Source organism: Mustelus asterias, chromosome 2 (assembly GCF_964213995.1).
Source record: "Mustelus asterias chromosome 2, sMusAst1.hap1.1, whole genome shotgun sequence".
NCBI classification, from domain to species: Eukaryota; Metazoa; Chordata; class Chondrichthyes; order Carcharhiniformes; family Triakidae; genus Mustelus; species Mustelus asterias.
In genome coordinates this window covers 48,296,856-48,318,866 of record NC_135802.1, presented here as the reverse complement: position 1 = coordinate 48,318,866, position 22,011 = coordinate 48,296,856, and the positions used below count along the sequence as shown (strand labels likewise).

General features: G+C 43.7%; 1 protein-coding gene across 4 annotated transcripts in view; it reads left to right on the top strand.

Annotated features, from left to right (window-relative positions):
- The first annotated feature begins 18,342 nt into the window (after positions 1–18,342).
- Positions 18,343–22,011, top strand: part of LOC144507491 (signal transducing adapter molecule 1-like) — a 69,036-nt gene continuing 65,367 nt past the window's right edge. The window contains exon 1 of one of the 4 annotated variants that reach the window (XM_078234641.1): positions 18,343–18,822. In XM_078234641.1, the coding sequence (XP_078090767.1) occupies positions 18,783–18,822 (40 nt within the window). In that variant the 5' untranslated portion in view covers positions 18,343–18,782. Of the gene's footprint in view, positions 18,823–19,316; positions 19,336–22,011 lie in introns of those variants that run through there. The other 3 variants (XM_078234648.1, XM_078234626.1, XM_078234633.1) reach the window with 3 other exon arrangements.

Genomic DNA, 22,011 nt, shown 5'->3' with positions numbered 1-22,011 from the left:
CTCACTCTACACGTACATTTCTCTCTCAACTGGGACCTCTCTTCATGCCTCACAGTAATTGAGGAAGATGAACATCCAGAAGACGTTGCATTGCTCAGTCTGACCCACCCAAATACTGGAAGTACATGGACTCTAGGTAAGTAGCAAATGTACCAAAGTGGCATGAAAAAAATGTTTTTACACAGTGAATGGTTAGGATCTGGGATGCACTGCCTGAGAGTTTGATGGAGGCAGATGTAAACATGACTTTCAAAAGTGAATTGAATGGTTATGTCAAAAGAAGAAATTTGCAATGTTGTGCGAAAAAGACATGGAAGTGGGATTAGCTGAGTTGTGCTTGCAGAGAGCTTGTACAAATACAATGGGCCAAATGGTCTCTTTCTATGCTGGGACTGGAGTACAAGAATAAGGAATCTTGCTGCAATATAGGGCTTTGATGTGACCAAAACTGTAATACTTTGTAAAGTTCTGGCTCCGCGAAGGGTTCTGACGAAGGGTCATCCTGACTTGAAACATTGGCTCTATTCTCTCCACGGATACTGTCAGATCTGCTGAGATTTTCCAGCATTTTCTGTTTTTGTGCTGTGTGCAGTTTTGGTCTCTATACCTAAGGAATCTTAGGGGTAGTGTGACAGAGATTATCCATGCTAATTATTGGGATAAGAGGATTGCCCTATGAAGAGAGATTGTGTAAAATTGACTTCACCATTCTGTCACTAACAAGAATGAGATGCAATTTCATTGAAACATGCAAGATTCTGAAAGGGTCTAACAGATGCTGAAAGGCTGTTTCCTCTGGCTAGATAATCTAGAACTAGGGTCATGATTGCAGGATGAAGAGTTGGCCATTTATGACTGAGAAAGTGAAATATTTTTTCACTCAGAGGGTTGTGAATCTTTGGAATTCTTTATCTTAGACAGCTGTGGGTGCTAGCTGTTGAGAACATTTAAGACTGAGAGGAGATATTTTGTCCCTGAGGGAATCAGAGGATTTGGGGATTCTATGGTAGAATGGAGTTTAAGTTGAAATTCAGCCATGAGATTATTGAATGGCAGAGCAGGCCTGAGGGTGATTTGGTCTACCCCTGATCCTTTTTCAATGTGATTGACTCTTAACTTCCCTTTAAAATAGTTTAGCAAGCCACTCAGATTTGTATCAAATCACTACAAAGTCAAAAGAAAATGAAATTGGACAGATCAACCACATCAGCCGAGGCGCCAGAAATACCCGGCTCTGTCGATCCTTTAGAGTCCTCTCTACTAACACGCTTGTGTCAAAATTGGGAGAACTATCCCATAGACTAGTCAAGGAACAGTCTGGAATCATACCTTGCAGACAATGTCCCAAACACAACCATCACTATCCACAGAAAATGCTGGAAAATCTCAGCAGGTCTGACAGCATCTGTTGGGAGAGAATAGAGCCAATGTTTTGAGTCTAGATGACCCTTTGTCAGAGCTCTGTTGAAGGGTAATCTAGACTCAAAACATTGGCCCTATTCTCTCCCCACAGATGCTGTCAGACCTGCTGAGATTTTCCAGCATTTTCTGTTTTTGCTTCAGATTCCAGCATCTGCAGTATTTTGCTTTTATTACAACCATCACTATCCTTAGGTAAGTCCTGTGCCACCAACAGGACAGACCCACCAGAGATGGCGCCTCAGAGGTATACAGTCAGAAGAAGTTGCCCTTGAAGTCCTCAACATTGATTCTGGATGCCATGAAGTATCATGGCAGCAGATAAAACATGGGCAAGAAAGCCTGCTGATTACCACTGTCCACCTTCCTTCAGCTGATGGGTACTTCTTCGAGTTGAACACAAATTGGAAGAAAACATTGAAGGTTACAAAGGCATAGAATGCACTGTGAGGGGAGACTTCATTGTGCATCACCAAGAGGGGCTCAGTAGCACTCTACTGACCCAACTTTCTGAGTCCTAATGGACATAACTACTAGAGTAGATCTAGATGTGGCAGGTAGTGAAGGAACCAACAAAAGGGAAAAACCTACTTAACCTTGTCCTCACCAATCTACCTGCTGCAGATGTATCTATTATTGACAGTATTGGTACGAGTGACCAACACACAGTCCTTATGGAGACAATGTCTCATATTCACATCAAGGACACCCTCCATCATGTTGTGTGGCATTACCACCAAGGCAAATGAGATTGATTTTCAACAGATGTAGTAACTGAAGACTGGATATCCATGAGACGTTTTGGGCCATCAACAGCAACAGAATTTTATTCAACCACGATCTGTAACTTCCTGGTCAGAAATATTCCCCACTCTACCATTACCATCAATCTGGAGGATCAGTGCTGGTTCAAAGAAAAGTTGGGATCACCACCAGGCATACCCAAAAATGAGGTGTCAAACTGGTGAAGCTACAACACTGAATTAGCTATGTGCGAAGCAGTGGAAGCAGTAATATTAGACAAAGCAAAGCAATCCACAATCAACAGATCAGATCTAAGCTCTGCAATCATAGAAACCCTACAGTGCAGATGGAGGCCATTCGGCCCATCAAGTCTGCATCGACCACCATCCCACCCAGACCCTATCCCCGTAACTCCACATATTTACCCCGCTAATCCCTCTAACCTACATATCCCAGGATACTAAGGGGCAATTTAGCATGGCCAATCAACCTAACCCGCACATCTTTGGACTGTGGGAGGAAACCCACGCAGACACGGGGAGAATGTGCAAACTCTACACAGACAGTGACCCAAGCCGGAAATCGAAACTCGTCCCTAACCACTGTGCACTCGTGTCACCCCTGTCCTGCCACATCCATTCATGAATGGTGGTGGACAATTTACAACCACCCTGAAAGGGGAGGCTCCACAAATAATCCTCAATGATGGGTGAGAGCAGCACATCAGTGCAAGAGACAAGGCTGAAGAATTACAACCATCTTCAGCTAGAAGCAATGAGTGGATGATCCACCTTGACTTCCTCCTGCAACTCCCAGCAACACAGATGCCAATCTTCAGCCAATATGATTCACTCCATGTGATATCAAGAAACTGTTGCAGGCACTGAATACTGCAAAAGACTATGGGCCCTGACAATATTCCAGCAGTAGTATTGAGAACTCGTGCTCCAAAACTAGACATGCCATTATCCATACCATTCCAGTACAGCTACAACACTGACATCTACCTGGCAATGTGGAAAACTGCCCAGATATATCCTGTCCACATGGAAATCTGTGCCTGTGACTCACCAATCTTATTTACTAAACTCCTGCGTTTGCATACAGGCACACAAACTTTGATTTAGACTTTATTACTTTCTCCCTTACTTTGACCTCACCTAAGAACTATTACCAACTCTAGTTCTATCTAACTTTCCCAGTATTCTGTGCTCCTTTTAATTCCTCTCTGATATAACCTCCTAGTTCTGACACCCCTGACAAATTAGTTTAAACTTGGGTTTGAATCCCACCACAGCAGATGATGAAATTTGAAATTTGAATTCAATTTTTAAAAATCTGGAATTTAAAAAAAATCCAAACACTCTCCGGTAGCACTAGCAAATTCACCCCATCAGGAACTCAGTTCTGGCTCTATTTTGTTGCAACCCATCTGGCTTGTACAGGTCCCAACTTCCCCAGAGTTGAATCCAATGTCCCGAGAATCTAATGCCCTCCCTCCTGCACCATCTTCCCAGCTATGCCTTCATCATTATAGTTTTATCTCTATACTCACGTATGCATGTAAGCATGATTATGGATGTAATCTGGGAAATATTACTTATGAGGTTCTGTTTGCTAATTTCCTACATAGCTCTCTAAATACTGAGGGTAGACCACATTGCTCTTTGCCTGTATTGTTTGTGCCTATATATACCATGACTGCTGTCTATTCACCCTCCCTCTTCAAGGTACTCCACAGTCATTTAGTGATATCTTTGACTTTGGCATTAGGGACAATACACATTTTCTCAGAAAAGTACTGAACCCAGCTGATGCAATTATTAGCATGAGAAACTAAACAACTAAAGGATTTGTAAATCAGTTAAAAAATAACTTTAATATATTTTCAGAATATTTTTGAATAATTTTAAGTCCTGTGTGCTGATGACTTTGTGGAATTGATGTAGATTACCTATGAATCTTGGTAGCATAATGGAGCTGAATTAATGTAAGCCATTAACTCAGAGTGCTTCAGTATCTGTATAATTTAAACACTGCTTATCAAAGCAGTTAATTACTACCCAAGATTTATTAGGTAGAGTACTTCTACATCCACAGTGGATACTCCAGGTTTGTTCTAGATATTTGAATGTGCTCATTATGTGTGCCATGTAAACATTTGCGATTATAGACTGTAGCTTCAAAATCTTTACTTGTATTTAGCTCAGAGGTATTGAGAATTAGTAGTTGAATGATTCCAAATTTATGAGCACTCAATTTGTGGAAAACATCTACAAATTGTTACAGACCTCAGCATAATGTGGCAGAATTGTTAATGAGGAGGATAATTCTTCTCCTCCTCTCTTATTGAATCCACTGCTTCATTGTCAACTGTGGTTCAGCTCAGTCACATTCTCACCTCTGAGTCAGCAGGTGGTAGGTTCAAATTTCAGTCCAGAGATTTGAGCACAAACTCACTTCAATGCATTACTGAGTGTGTGCAGCACTGTTGGAGGTGCAATCTTTTAGATGGGATGTTAAGATGGATGCAAAAGATCCCATGTCACTCCTTGAAGAAAAGCAAGACAATTTCTCCAGTTTTCTGTCCATCTTTTATTCCTCAACAAATAGCTAAAATAGATGATCTGATCATTAATCTCATTGCTCTTTATGGCACCTTGAGCACAAGTTGGTTGCTGTGCTTCCTACAACTGTGACTGCACTTCAAAGAGTACTCCATTGGTTGTAAAGCTCATTGCAATAGTCGAAAGTCACGAAAGGTACGACCTAAATGTATGATTTTTTCTTCCTGACCTGAAGTTTTTTGCTAGCTGCTATCATGAAGACAAGTTATAATATATGCACAGAAGTATTTAAGGTTTCACACTAGTTATGAATCATAAAGACGCATAAAGACCCATAAAGCCACTCACCTGATGAAGGAGCAGTGCTCCGAAAGCTCGTGATACCAAATAAACCTGTTGGACTTTAACCTGGTGTTGTGAGACTTCTTACTGTGCCCACCCCAGTCCAATGGTGGCATTGTGGCCTATAAAGAGAATTTAATAACTTTTTAAAAGAGATATGAATTTTCCAGTGACTGGCAGAAAGGATTGCACGAGATTTCATATATTAAGATTTTTACTGTAACAGACAAATAGTCTCATAACACCAGGTTAAAGTCCAACAGCTTTATTTGATAGCTCGAGCTTTCGGAGCGCTGCTTCTTCATCAGGTGAGTGGAGGATTTGGTTCACAAACAAATTACTGTAAGAAACAAACTAAAATCAACATAGATGGAACTTTACTTAATAGGCAATTAATATACCAAGCTAAAGAAAAAGTACTTAACTCAACCAAAAATACTCATTTGTGCATTACACTATGCTCTCAACGGATATGTAGCCTTGAAGATTAGATCCAAAACTCCTTGCGGCTTTTTAATTGACTCTTTTCACTCTGCTGTGCCAGGATGAGTCTTCCAATGTCCTTCTGAATCTCCTTGAATCGACAGCAGCAATGTCTACTTTGGCAACTCCTTTCTTTGTGATATATATAAATGATTTGGAAGAAGGTGTAACTGGTGTAATCAGCAAGTTTGCGGATGACACGAAGATGGCTGGACTTGCGGATAGCGAAGAGCATTGTCGGGCAATACAGCAGGATATAGATAGGCTGGAAAATTGGGCGGAGAGGTGGCAGATGGAGTTTAATCCAGATAAATGCGAAGTGATGCATTTTGGAAGAAATAATGTAGGGAGGAGTTATACAATAAATGGCAGAGTCATCAGGAGTATAGAAACACAGAGGGACCTAGGTGTGCAAGTCCACAAATCCTTGAAGGTGGCAACACAGGTAGAGAAGGTGGTGAAGAAGGCATATGGTATGCTTGCCTTTATAGGACGGGGTATAGAGTATAAAAGCTGGAGTCTGATGATGCAGCTGTATAGAACGCTGGTTAGGCCACATTTGGAGTACTGCGTCCAGTTCTGGTCGCCGCACTACCAGAAGGGCGTGGAGGCATTAGAGAGAGTGCAGAGAAGGTTTACCAGGATGTTGCCTGGTATGGAGGGTCTTAGCTATGAGGAGAGATTGGATAAACTAGGGTTGTTCTCCCTGGAAAACGGCGAATGAGGGGAGATCTAATAGAGGTATACAAGATTATGAAGGGTATAGATAGGGTGAACAGTGGGAAGCTTTTTCCCAGGTCGGAGGTGACGATCACGAGGGGTCACGGGCTCAAGGTGAGAGGGGCGAAGTATAACTCAGATATCAGAGGGACGTTTTTTTTTACACAGAGGGTGGTGGGGGCCTGGAATGCGCTGCCAAGTAGGGTGGTGGATGCAGGCACGCTGACATCGTTTAAGACTTACCTGGATAGTCACATGAGCAGCCTGGGAATGGAGGGATACAAACGATTGGTCTAGTTGGACCAAGGAGCGGCACAGGCTTGGAGGGCCGAAGGGCCTGTTTCCTGTGCTGTACTGTTCTTTGTTCTTCTTTCTAAGATTTAAATCTTACAAAGTCCCTTTGGTTCTGTCTTCTTCCTTCTGAACAGATAATTGACTCTGAAAAGCATCTTGCTCTTGCAGCCGTAAATTCTTTGCTTCTTTAACCAATAGCATTTCTATCTTTCTCTCTCTATATTTCTGAGTCTGAGAGCCTGTGTCCAGAAAGAACAGCCACGCCTCTTTTATGTCAAGGTGTGAAAACAAGCAGTTGACTTTCTATGGGTTCGGGCCTGAGCTTCACTTTATATAACAACCAAATCACATACGCCTGTCTCTGAACAGGGATGAGTACGATTTCACCACCTTCGATTTAAATTAATTTAAATTAAAAGAGATAGTCTAAAACATAACTGCCTTATAAGATCTCACATTCATTACATGCTGCAGAATGAGCTGCTATTGAAACTCCATAATAGTTGTTTGAGATTCATGGAATCATAGAATTTACAGTGCAGAAGGAGGCCATTTGGCCCATTGAGCCTGCACTGACAACAATTCCTGTCCTATTCCTGTAACCCCACATATTTACCCGTCTAATCCCTCTGACATTAAGGGGCAATTTATCTTGGCCAATCAACCTAACCCGCACATATTTGGACTGTGGGAGGAAACCACAACACCCGGAAGAAACCCATGCAGACACAGGGAGAATGTGCAAACTCCACCCAGACAGTCACCCGAGGCTGGAATTGAACCCAGATCCCTGGCATTACGAGGCAGCAGTGCTAACCACTGTGCCACTCCATTTGTTGATATTGTTACAATTCTGTATTTAGTTACTTGCCTGCTATCTAGCAGAGAAACAGTTTTACTTGACTTTTAAAATATAAAATTTGTTGGATAAAGATTTAGTTGATCAGAGAAACATTATAATGCACTTTTTAAATTCTCACAGAATGGGGTATTGTTGACTAGGCTAGCATTTATTGCCCATCCCTAATTGCCCTTGAGAAGGTGGTGGTGAGCCGCCTTCTTGAACACTGCAGACCATGTGGTATAGATATACCCACAGTATTGTTCGGAAAGAAGTTTTGAGTAACTATTCCACTGCAACATATTTCTCCATTGCTTTTGGTAATAAGGACATTCCAGATGTTATCCTTGCTTGCTATTTGCTCCAACTGAATGAGCCACTGATACTATCCATGTCAGCATTCTTCATACTGTCCTTTTTCCCATTTTCCTCAGTTGGGGCTCTTTGCAATGTACAAGGAAAGGTTATCTTTGCTTATTAAAATAGATGCTAAAATTACTGAACTCATAGCAAACAGAAAGGAATACTGCTGCCAATCAGATTAAAGTAGCATGTGAATGCGTAATATTCTATTCCGTAGTACCATCTAGCTCTAAAGGTTGAAGCACTTGAAAAGAACCTCAGGTACCATGCCATAGAACAGACTGCAAAAGTTTACAGTTTATGCTAACCAATTGTGAACCAAGCAAATATGCACACCAACGTAATGTTGAGAAAGCTTTTGCTTTCATGTGTAAACATGTGGCTCAAAAAACTGAAAAAAATGTTCCAGACACCTACATTGCTACAATGGTTGCTATTTCTGAATGTATATTCATCATTCACCGTGCCTGAAGGTAGAACAGCAGTATAAATAAATCAAAACCATGAAAAGCTCTTTTTACATCCTTGTGCTGTTTATACTGTATTGGATGCTCAGTTGAAGAAGCTTTCATATCTGTTTAATGATGCATTAATTTGTAATACACCTAAAGTTGCAGCAGGCTCCACATTATTATCTGCATTATTTAAAAAATAAACTACTGTAATATTTATTTCATTTAAAAATTGATAAAACATTAATGAAAAACTGGCCACAAACAGCACAAATTAATGGATTTAGATATGAACATAACTTGTATTTGGAAGGGAGATGTTATGCTTATCCTAAATTGAGTTGAAAAACTCGAGAAATTAGCATGATCTATAGTGACGTGATTCAGAAATATTTGTAAACGTAGTTATGGTTTGTTTGATTCAGTTGTGTATATCCTACTCGTTAATTTTACAAATTATTTGCAGGAATGGTACAAATGTGAAGGACTTTTAACCAAATGTAATTGGGTGGGTTGAAGCTATCCCCTGAGAGTGACTGAGAAATATCCTCATGTTTTTCTTTGCAAACAAAGAATAACTAACCAACATTTGTAGTTTCCTTAACAATCAATTTACAAACAGACTCTTCCAGTTTTCTAAACTCCTGAAATTAACCTGTGTGATTAAGATTCAATTACATTGTTTGGTTATTATTGTTTATCACTCAAATTCTTTGGGCATTGTCAAATACCTTAGCTTTCAACATTTTGATGGACAGTTGCCATCTCTTGACGGACTTGTCAGGATACAGCAGTACCTTTCACAGGGCACAATTAACTTTTGATGTTAATAAAAGCTATTCGGAATTTGTTTTAATTTGAAAAGTAAAATAACAAAAGCATTCTTCCAGGAAACTGGAACACTCACAACAGTATTTATTATTGTCCCTTAAGTATTTGCACAAATATAATGAAGGATGCATCTTTGGGTATGTTTAACCATTTTAGTTTTTTCCGCATATTTCTGATTGATTTATCAGGTAGGGCTCCCTCCACTTGCATATAATAAACCTCTGCTTTATCCATTTCCATATCTTTTACAAATAGATCAAATGCAATAAATAATCTTTAAAAGTCGCTCCCTCTGGCTCAGTAAAATTGTTCAGTGAACGGTTCACTTTACAGACAAGGGAGCGTAATAAGTTATAAATATATTCCTTATTTCATTTATGAAGATATTCTAATTAATATATTGTTTGTGTTACATATGGAATACCTCTGAGTTATTATAGTGATTGATTTTACACTTTGTACTTAATGAGGGAGCTAAAAGGTTAATGAAAAAAAACATGCACTTCCCACAGAAAGCTGCTGCCTGCTGGTTTGGCACCAAACATGGAACCCAATATCACATGGTTGGCAAATGATGTGAAAGTCTGGCGTTAGATGGCCAGGCCACATGTCAACAAAGGTCAGGTAGTCAGGTCACACAGGAGGCTATGTGTAAAACTACACATAGACGGAACTGGGGAGTGTAAGAAAGTAGGGACCTCAATATATTGGAGGACGGGCCATAAAAGAGAAGACATCACTAGTGTCCAGTCAGCTTCGAGGAAGGATTAAAAGCAACGTGTCAACTATTGCCTATTGTTAAGTATTTTTGTTCAATTGCTTAATAAATTGTTGCATCAAAATCATTGTTGCTTTTCTGTCTTGCTTCAAGAACTCAGACAAGTTCAAGGGACCTTACGGAAGAAACAGGCATGGTCTTGGTCTGTGCAAAGTATCTAATCTTCGCCAGGGCAACAGTAGAAGCAACGCAATTTGCACCAGCAATCCAAGTTTGAGGTGGTGGAAATTGCCAGGAATTGCTCGGTCTTTTGGCTAAGATCAAGTGTAGTATCGACATGCTATACTTGGTTGAAGTCATAAGGTTACATTGTGGCTTCATTTGAAGCAATTTTTAAAAGCGGCATCTCGGCCTTTTGGCTAAGATGCAAATGAGATCAAGCCTTGGAGGAGGTGCAATGCCTACTCTAATCAGCTTGGATCATGTAGATCAAGCCCAAAACAGAAGGCGAGAGCCCTGTCTTGTCAGCTTGGATCGGGAATGTCTCACTTGATGAGACTCTGAATTGGATTGAATTGGATATAAACAAAAATAAATTGCCAGGAATTGTTATCCAAATGACCTCATCATTGCCACTGCAAGACATGAGCATGTGCATGTGTTGAGGAAGATAGCATGTACTTGGCTGTGATGTTCCTTGCAGTCAGTGGGCTTGCCTGCAGTCAACTGGCTTGCCAACAGCCAAATAATGGCAATTTGGAAGATGTACTTGATGACAGCTAGTGGGCATGCAACCACAGCCTCAAGAAGTCTATACCTTTGGAAAGGCATGGTTTGTGTGCTTTGGTTCAGCCTGAGCTGAATGGTGATGCTTTACCATTGCCTTCCACTCTCAGATCGGGTGAGGAGACAGGTCACCCAACCTCTACTGCTGGCATTATTCTGAATCATATGCTGGCCATCTAGCTGAGTTAACATGCTTCAGTGAAGGAAGAGAGAACAAATTGGATAGAAGAGAAAAATGTGAAATTTTCTAAAAATGTTCTTGAAAACTGAAAACAACTCAATTTGCAAAGAAGAGGTCACTGCCAAAATGATTGGTTGAAATCTTGGTCACAATTCAGTTCCGTGGCTGCAAATGTTAAACAGTGGAAGAAATTTGAAAATGAGAAGTCACAACTTTAACTTGATGAAAGGTCTGTCATTCAACAACTGAAAGCAGCACAAATAAATTTTAAATAATGCATTACACTTGTTTGTTTTTAAATGTTATAAAGCTATTAATCAATGATTATAGATATATGACCTAAGTATTCTGATTTTGTAAGATAAAACTTGGGATATCACTGTCACTAACTGTTGTCGCCAAACTGTTCCCAAGTAACTACCTTGAATGCAATCCATGAACTTGTCCTGCATGCATTTACTGCAAATTTTGTTGGCCCAATCTATGTGAAGATTCAAATCCCTCATGATTATTGTATGACTATAATTGCATGCATCTTTATTTTCCTGTTTTGTACATTACCTGATACTATCATAGCAATTAAGGGGTTTAGAAACTACTTCTACCATTCTTTTCAGTCCCTTGTTATATCTTAGGTTCACATATTTTGATTCTAAGATCCTTTCTTTCGATTGAATTTATCTATTCCTTTAATATTGGGGTCTCAGCAGAGTTTAAGATTACAGGGAAACAGATACTTTTGGGTTTTCAGTCTTTGAGGGACTAATCTTCCAAAACTCAAGTATCCTGGAATATTTAACAACCATTCTTGTTCGATTTGCAACCACACCTCTACAATAGCGATTTTGGATCAAACCCAATCATTTCTATCTGTGTCGTTAGTTAACTTACTTTATTGTGAATGCTTTCTATATATTAGATATAAGGTATTAAGTTAAAAATTTCATCTTTATTCCTATTTTTCTATGATTGCACCAATGTCCTATTATTTTTGTAAAGATACCTGTCCCTTCCTGATTCACTCAACTTACTTTGACCCATTTTGGTCAGCCAATTTGTGTACTGTTACGAAACCCCACTGATGTTATGTGCGAGAGTGTTCCAACCTGAAACACTGGTTTCCCGTGGTGTTTTTCTTTTAAATATTAGCAAGAAACATTTGTGGAAACAGTGAGGACTCAGACCTCTCTTTTTTAAACAAACAATAAAATATATTTATTAAAGGAAAGATAATTAAACACTACAAAAAACAATCTTATACTTTGGCAAATTAACAGTAAGCACTTAGTCCCTCAAAAACTGAAAATCCAAAATTATCTGTTTCCCTGTAATCTTAAACTCTGCTGAGACCCCGATTTCCCAAACAACAACCATAAGTCAATTGGTCAAATCTAGCCAGTGGTGATCATACTGTACAGTTTATGTGACCAGGACTTGAGAATGGTCTTTGGTTCAGCAAAGAAAACAATCTTTTGCTCAAATTGGCTTTTGCCTTCAGCACTTCATCTCAAGCTGAGCTGTTTCCTGAGAATGGCTGCCCCTCTTCCGTGCTCTTCTGCTACCTTCAGCCCTTAATCTCTGGCTGAACTGGTTCCTGGGGATGGCTCTCTCTGTTGTTGCTGCGTCATCAACACCTTCTCCACATCTTCAACACCTCACCAGTGTCTAAAATGCTTCCCGGCTCACAGCACTCTGACTACTAACTGTATCAACTGTAAATTACACTCTGTTCCCTATTCTTTCCTTTCTCTTAGTTGCTGCCCAGGCATGGTTTACAAAATACAGTTTGATTTTACTTGTGCAAAAAAAAATCATTTTAATAGCATTTTGTGCCATTTTGTGACAGTACAGCAAATTAAGTTTTGATTACAGGTACAGCAAGATGGCAGGCCCTGAGTCTATATTAACCACAATAGGAATCGAACCCCATGCTGTTGGTATTAATCTAAATCAAATACTAGCTGTGGTAAACCACTGTTAGCTTATTACCTGTATATGTGACATGCCTGGCCACATCCCTGCCGGCCCTACCCGAGACTCCTCCCCCCCCCCTGGTCCAGGTATAAAGGCGACTGCTCCCCACCCCCCTGCCTCAGTCTGGACCAGTTCATCGGCATGGGTGTGCTCCAAGTCTTTTGCTAATAAAAGCCTATTTGTTCTTGCATACAAACTAGTCTTTGCTCGATTGATGGTGCATCAATTTTACGAGCAAAAGTTTTGGGATGGAGCAGATACTAAAACCCGACAAACTCGAACTGGACCCTCAAGCTGTAGGAGCCTCTAACAGCTTCGATCACTGGCTGCACTGTTTCGAAACTTTCCTCACCTCCTCCTCCGTCGTCCGGACCAAAACCGACAAGCTACACGTGCTCCACGCCCGGGTAAGCGATCAAGTATTCTCGATGTTTAGAGACGCTGAAACTTACAAGGATGCGATCGAATTTTTAAAAGGCCAGTACAACAAACAGTCTAATGAAATCTGCGCCAGACATCTTCTGGCTACTCGCAGACAACAGCCAGGAGAATCGGGTGATCAATTCCTGCGTGCGTTGCAAGCACGTGGCAGGGCCTGCAACTGCAAGACCATAACAGCCGCCCAAAACACTGAGGACTTAATCAGAGATGCCTATGTCACGGGTATCAGGTCAAACTATATCTGACAACGACTGCTGGAACAGGGTGGGCTGGACCTACAAAAGACTGTGGCGCTTGCCGACTCGTTAGAGGTGGCCTTCCGTAATCTCGAGGCCTACACCCCCGACCACGGGAGCGCATCGTGGACACCGCGGCCACCGCCAACTCTGTACTCGGGAGGGCCGCAGGCCTACGCCATGCCACGTCCCACCAATGATCCGACCACTGCGGCAGTCTCCGGAGGCCCGAAGTGCTACTTCTGCGGCCTGGGGAAGCACCCCCGACAACGCTGCCTGGCGAAGGACGCGATCTGCTCCGGGTGTGGAAAGATGGGCTATTACGTGAAGGTATGCAGAGCGAAATCGACCTCCAAGCCCCGTAGCGCCGCGTGCAACCCGTGGGGGCCGCCATCTTGGGCGCCAGTAGCCGTGTGTGAGCCGTTGCGGGCCACCATCTTGGACGCCATCAGCCGCGTGTGGGCCATGCGGGCCACCATCTTGGATGCCGTCAGCCGCGTGCGACTACTCGCAAAATCCAACGGTGGCTTCGATTATGCTGGACCAATCCAGGCCTCACCAACTCGCCAAGTCCATGATGGACATCGAGGTAAATGGTTGCATTACAAACTGTTTGTTTGACTGTGGGAGTACGGAGAGCTTTATTCACCCTAACACAGTGAGTCGCTACGCCCTTTCAGTACTGCCAGTGAAGCAAACGATCTCCATGGCTTCAAAGTCCCACTCGGTGGATGTCCTCGGGTACTGCGTGGCGACACTGTACACTGTACGGGGCACAGTGTACAAAAATTTCAGGCTCCTCGTGCTGCCACAACTCTGCGCTGCCATACTCCTGGGGCTAGATTTCCTGAGTCACCTTAAGAGCGTCACCATGGAGTATAATGGGCCTTTTCCCCTGCCCCGTACAGTGTACAGTGTCGCCACGCAGTACCCGAGGACATCCACCGAGTGGGACTTTGAAGCCATGGAGATCGTTTGCTTCACTGGCAGTACTGAAAGGGCGTAGCGACTCACTGTGTTAGGGTGAATAAAGCTCTCCGTACTCCCACAGTCAAACAAACAGTTTGTAATGCGACCATTTACCTCGATGTCCATCATGCAATCAGCAGTTCTTAGATCGCCCACCACGCACCACCTGCAGCCTCTCGACCCTTAAAGTCGCCCCTCCCTCACTGTTTGAAAATCTCACCCCTGATTGCAAGCCCATCGCCACCAAGAGCAGATGGTACAGTGCTGGAGACAGAGCTTTTATCAGGTCCAAAGTGCAACGGCTCCTAGGGGAGGGGATCATTGAGGCCAGTACCAGCCCCTGGAGAGCCCAAGTAGTAGTTGTTAAAACTGGGGAGAAACATCGCATGGTCATTGACTACAGTCAGACCATTAACCGATACACGCAGCTGGACGCGTACCCCCTTCCCCGCATATCTGACATGGTTAATCAGATTGTGCAATATCGGGTGTTCTCCACCATCGACTTAAAATCTGCATACCACCAGCTCCCTATCCGCCTGGAGGACCGCTAATATACTGCCTTCGAGGCGGATGGCCGCCTCTATCACTTCCCTAGGGCCCCCTTCGGCGTCACCAACGGGGTCTCGGTTTTCCAGCGTGAGATGGACCAAATGGTAGACCAGAACGGGCTGCGGGCCACCTTCCCGTACCTGGATAACGTCACCATCTGCGGCCATGATCAGCAGGACCACGACGCCAACCTCCACAAATTCCTCCACATCGCCACACTCCTAAATCTGACCTATTATAAGGAGAAGTGCGTATTCCGCACACACCGCCTCGCCATCCTTGGTTGTGTTGTGGAAAACAGGATCATCGGTCCCGATCCCGACCGCAAGCGTCCCCTCCTGGAACTCCCCCTCCCCACCAGCCTCAAAGCACTGAGGAGATGCCTGGGCTTCTTCTCGTATTACGCCCAGTGGGTCCCCAATTATGCGGATAAAGTCTGTCCGCTCATCAAATCCACCTCTTTTCCCCTGACGGCAGAGGCCCGCCTGGCCTTTGACCGCATCAAAGCAGACATCGCGAAGGCCACGATGCACGTTGTAGACGAATCCACCCCGTTCCAGGTGGAGAGCGATGCGTCTGACTTCGCCCTAGCCACCACCCTTAACCAGGCGGGCAGACCCATGGCCTTCTTCTCACGAACCCTCCAAGGCCCTGAAATTCGACACTCCTCTGTCGAAAAGGAGGCCCAAGCCATAGTGGAAGCTGTACGGCACTGGCGCCACTACTTAGCTGGTAAACGATTCACGCTACTCACGGACCAACGGTCAGTTGCATTCATGTTTAATAACATGCAGCGGGGCAAGATCAAAAACGATAAAATATTGAGGTGGAGAATCGAGCTCTCCGCCTACAATTACGACATCTTTTACCGGCCCGGGAAGCTCAATGAGCCCCCAGTTGCCCTGTCCTGGGGAATATGCGCCAGTGCACAAATAGACCAATTGCAGACTCTCCACAACGACCTCTGCCACCTGGGGGTCACCAGGTTTTTTCATTTCATTAAAGCCCGTAACCTGCCCTACTCCATTGAGGAAGTCAGATCTATAACCAGACACTGCCAAGTCTGCGCAGAGTGCAAGCCGCACTTCTATCGGCCAGACAGAGCACACCTCATAAAAGCCACCCGCCCTTTCGAACGCCTAAATGTCGACTTCAAAGGCCCCCTCCCCTCTTATGACCGCAACATATACTTCCTCAACGTCATTGACGAATATTCACGTTTCCCCTTCGCTATTCCCTGCCTGGATATGACCTCGGCCACGGTCGTCAGGGCCCTGCACAGCCTCTTCACCCTGTTCGGTTTCCCTAGCTATATCCATAGCGACCGGGGATCCTCCTTTATGAGTGATGAGCTGCGACAGTACCTGCTCTCCAAAGGCATAGCCTCGAGTAGGACCACCAGCTACAACCCCAGGGGAAATGGACAGGTAGAGAGGGAGAACGCGACAGTCAGTTTTACTAGCTCCGAGATCTAAAGGTCTTCCAGTCACCCGCTGGCAAGAGGTCCTCCCTGATGGACTACACTCGATTAGATCACTCCTTTGCACAGCTACCAATGCAACCCCTCATGAAAGAATATTTGTTTCCCCCAGAAAGTCCTCCTCGGGGACCTCACTACCATTGTGGCTGATGTCCCTAGGCCCTGTCCTGCTCCGGAAGCACGTGAGGACCCGTAAGTCGGACCCCCTGGTCGAAAGGGTCCAACTCCTCCATGCCAACCCCCAATACGCCTATGTGGCGTACCCCGACGGGCGGGAGGACATGGTCTCTATTCGAGACCTGGCACCCGCAGGTGCCCCAGGGACCACTACGACCCACAACCCCACACCCCAAACCCCCAACGTTGTCCATACAGCACCAGGGCCACAGCATGCTCCCCTAGCCCCCGTATACAGCACACCTGAGCCCCAGGAGCCGCCACCACGCACACGACAATCTGGAGGGACTACAGACGACTCGAGCAACTACGACCTGGCGCCTGAACCAACACCGTGGCCACCTGAACCGACACCACAACCGGCACTACGGCGGTCGCAGCGGCAGATCAAGCCCCCAGAGAGACTAAATTTGTAATTCTGTAAATATCGTTCCACCCACCTCACCCCCGCCAGACTCTTTTTTAAACAGGGGGTGAATGTGGTAGACCACTGTTAGCTTATTACCTGTATATGTGACATGCCTGGACACATCCCTGCCGGCCCACTCGAAACTCCTCTCCCCCCTGGTCCAGGTATAAAGGCGACTGCTCCCCACCCCCCTGCCTCAGTCTGGACCAGTTCATCGGCATGGGTGTGCTCCAAGTCTTTTGCTAATAAAAGCCTATTTGTTCTTGCATACAAACTAGTTTTTGCTCGATTGATGGTGCATCACTAGCCATTTAAGCTAATCAGCCCCAACAGCAAGTGAATTTGTGGTCAGATAATCTGTTTTCGTGATGTTGGTTGGGGAATAGTTATTGGTCAAAACACCAAAGAATTTGAAAGCAGAAAATGCTGGCAAAACTCAGGTCTGGCAGCATCTGTGGAACAAGCAACAAAGATTAAGTCCAATATGTGTTGCAACAAAGCTATCTTGTCGCCTCGAAATGTAAACTCTTGTTTCTCTCTCTCCAGGTGTTGTCAGACCTGCAGAGTTTTCCCAGCATTTTCTATTTTTATTTCAGATCTCCAGCGTCTGCAGTATTTTATTTTTAGTACACCAGAGAAAATTCTTCTGCCAGGCTGCAACTGATGGAATATAAAATATTCAGTAAAATATTGTTCGAAGGGAGGAAAGCAACAGGCTAAAATGAAGGAATAGAGAAATACATGTGTCAGCAGAAACTGCGAACTGGGGACAATAATGTCTACGAGAAAGTGACTGGTGAGGTAGCCTTTGTCAAAAACAATGGGTTGGTTGCTGTTGAAAATACAATTTTCATTTTTTTGAAATAAAAATGTAAAATAATCACCTCGTAAACTAAAGCAATATGCATTAATTTTAATATAACAATTAAACATTTCGAATGTAAATGAAGATTGTGAGAGATGTAAAACGGGCAAATACTGGGCAATTGATTTCCAAAAACTAGTCTTAGGCTTCTGGGGCTGTACCATCTGCTTTTAAAATGTTATTCATTGTTTTTATTCGCGGGGTTGGCATTTATTTTAAAAAGTACAACACTCCATTTGTTTCAATGCGTTTGCAATCTGAGCAATCTTTGGCATCATGCATAAATGTCACCCCTGAACGTTAAGGGGTCCGTTGTTGACCACTGTTGTACTGGCAGGTGGAATAAAGACAGCAGTGTATTTCCACACCACTGGAGTTTCTGAGCTGTGTCGCGCGATTACGTTGCAAAATCTCCGGGACTTGGATTAGAGCTTGCAAATGCCAAAAGGGGGGGGGGGGCATGAAATGAAATAAATTGAACTCATCCGATTTTTCTTTATGCGTGCAAGATATCAATGCAATGTAGCAATCATTTTGTCTGTGTGTCTCCCCGATGTTTAGTTCAATGATTTATTATGACGATTTTGTGCTCCGGTCTGGCTGCTTCTCAGGCAGTGGTGCAGGCGCCCTGATTTCCCAACATGCTGTGTTTTGCATGTGAGACACAGAGCGGCTCTTGGCAGCCCGATACAGCCAGAATTTGGAGCCGGAGCGCTGGGCAGAGAGAGAGAAAGAGAGCGCGGGCCGGGGGGGCTCGTGCCTGCCAGGGAACGCGGGCCCGGAGCGCGCGCTGCCATTGGAACTCTTTCCCGTCTCCGGTCGCAGAGTGAGTCAGGGTGTGTGTGAGGGAGACATCGGAGCGCTGGAAAGGGACACAAGCCATTACTAGGGGCGAGTGCGACTGTAGGGAGGCACACATACAAATACACACTTCGGAGATGCCGCTTTTTGCCGCCAATCCATTCGATCAAGATGTTGGTAAGTCCTGGGGGTGGAAATAAATCCAACGATTTAATGGCTTGTCGGGTCAATGTGTACAGACGATATAAAGGTGTGCGATGTCCTCCAGCCTTTTGTTGGGAGAGGAATCCGGGCAGCGTCAATGCTGGTAGATGTGGGCCTTTTGTTTGCGAAAGGTCGGAGTTACAAATCATATTGTTGCAGCCCGGTTGGATTTTGATCAAGTTTTTGTTTCCCCTAATAATTTATCATTCGGCGCCATAAATCATTCTTGAGGCTCAAGAATATCTTATCTGAAATCAAATGTTTCGCACGAAACCCAGCGCTTCAAATACAACATGGAACTTTTTCTTTAATGCATTCTCGATTTTTAAAGCCTCGGTTAAATTAAAACCCAACTGCCCTGCCACCGTAAATGTCCAAATGAAATATTGACCTTAAAATCACAACGCTTCAGGTTCCTTGTTGGTGGAGCGTATAAACAATGCAGACGACAAAGGATTGAACGGAAAAAATAGTTGATTGTGTCAGGTGAATTGAGCATTTGCAAATGATATTTTACTTATTGGGGTATGTAAATAGAGTTTGTATATGGAGTTCGAAAAACTAAAATTGTGTGGTGCCCACTACCTTAATTTTGCCAGTAGTTGACAAAGCAAATTTGCGATTATTCCCCCCCAAAAAATAATGGCAAGAGTGAGAGAAATGAACCATGAACCCCAATGAGCTCATTTTGTCAAATCATGTAGCAGATTAAATTACATGATTCAGGCATGGGGTATGAAAGTTGGTAATTTTGTCCAAGTAAAATCACTTTCCCTAAACTTATGCCAAATAAGAACAACTGTTTTCAAGCTGAATGCTTTTATTTCAGGACAAATGGGGAGAAAAGAATATGAAACAAATATTTAAAAACTTTGTCCAAACAGAAATGTGCTGGTAATGCACAGGCCAGTTGGCATCTGTGGCAAGGGGAAAACTACAAATGAACACAATATAGAAAGGAACAGAACAAAGGGAAGGGGAACAAAACGCACAGTTCTAAACTGGGCTGTTTACTGGCCTTTCCTTTACAACAATTTTCCTGATCATTTCCTTTATTTCTTTTCTCTGATTGTAATATGCTTAGTTAGAAAAAAATTAGTTCCACTGTTTGGATGTCATATTTTTTGACTTGTCAATGGACATTTTGGAGATGACCGAGGGGGACAGAATAATTTGTGCCAGATTAGCATTACGAGTCAGAAGTTCCTAGACAGGGTGGCAAGCTGCATTAAGAATTTGAAAATGTGAGTGATGTCTATGACTTTTGGTTTTTGCACTCTCGCCTCTGAATGCGAATGTTGTGGGTTCAAATTTCATATCAGAGACTTGAACGTAACATCTAGGGTGATACTCCAGTGCAGTGTTGAATGTGTGTTGCATATCTTTGATTTGATTTATTATTGTCACATGTATTAACATACAGTGAAAAGTATTGTTTCTTGCGTGCTATACAGACAAAGCATACCATTCATAGAGAAGGAAATGAGAGAGTGCAGAATGTAGTGTTACAGTCATAGCTAGGGTGTAGAGAAAGATCAGCTTAATGCAAGGTAAGTCCATTCGAAAGTCTGACAACAGCAGGGAAGAAGCTGTTCTTGAGTCGGTTGGTACGTGACCTCAGACTTTTGGATCTTTTTCCCGACGGAAGAAGGTGGAAGAGAAAATGTCCGGGGTGCATGGGGTCCTTAATTATGCTGGCTGCTTTGCCAAGGCAGCGGGAAGTGTAGACAGAATCAATGGATGGGAGGCTGGCTTGCGTGATGGATTGGGCTACATTCACGACCTTTTGTAGTTCTTGCGGCGTTGCGCAGAGCAGGAGCCATACCAAGCTGTGATACAACCAGAAAGAATGCTTTCTATGGTGCATTTGTAAAGGTTGGTGAGAGTCGTAGCTGACATGCCAAATTTCCTTCGTTTTCTGAGAAAGTAGAGGCATTGGTGGGCTTTCTTAACTATAGTGTCGGCATGGAGGGACCAGGACAGATTGTTGGTGATCTGGACACCTAAAAACTTGAAGCTGGATTTGGATGTGCATGAGATGTTAAACTGAGGCCCTGTCTATCCCCCAGGTTAGGACAGATCCAATGACAGTATTTCAAAGAAGAACAGGTAGTTTATCCCTGGTGGCCTGGGCAATATTTATCCCTCAACTAGCATGACTAAATAATTAATTCTTGTCATGCTGTGTGCAATTTGGTTGAAATTTAAGAAAGGTGAGTGAAACTGGAGAATTGTAGACCAGTATGTTATCAGGAAATTGGTAGAGTCTATGCTTGAGAGGGTGACTGAACAGCTTAAACATTTTCAGCTAATCAGAGGGAGGTGATATAGATTGTTTAATGAGTAGGTTACACCTGACAAATCGAAAACATAGAAAAACTACAGCACAAAACAGGCCCTTCGGCCCCACAAGTTGTGCCGAACATATCCCTACCTTCGAGGTCTACCTATAACCCTCCATCCTATTAAGTCCCATGTACTCATCCAGGAGTCTCTTAAAAGACCCTATTGAGTTTGCCTCCACCACCACTCGCCCACCACCCTCTGTGTGAAAAACTTCCCCCTAAAATTTCCCCTGTACCTACCCCCCAGCACCTTAAACCTGTGTCCTCTTGTAGCAGCCATTTCCACCCTGGGAAAAAGCCTCTGAGAGTCCACCCGATCTATGCCTCTCAACATCTTATATACCTCTATTAGGTCTCCTCTCATCCTACGTCTCTCCAAGGAGAAAAGACCGAGCTCCCTCAGTCTGTCCTCATAAGGCATGCCACTCAATCCAGGCAACATCCTTGTAAATCTCCTCTGCACCTTTTAAATCTTTTCCACATCCTTCCTGTAATGAGGCGACCAGAACTGAGCACAGTACTCCAAGTGGGGTCTGACGAGGGTCTTATATAGCTGCATCATTATCCCCGGACTCCTAAACTCAATCCCTCGATTGATAAAGGCCAGCACACCATACGCCTTCTTAACCACCTCCTCCACCCGCGGGGCTGATTTTAGAGTCCTATGGACCCGGACCCCAAGGTCCTTCTGATCCTCTACACTACTAAGTCTTTCCCTTTATATTGTACTCCTTCATCCCATTTGACCTGCCAAAATGGACCACTACGCATTTATCTGGGTTGAAGTCCATCTGCCACTTCTCCGCCCAGACTTGCA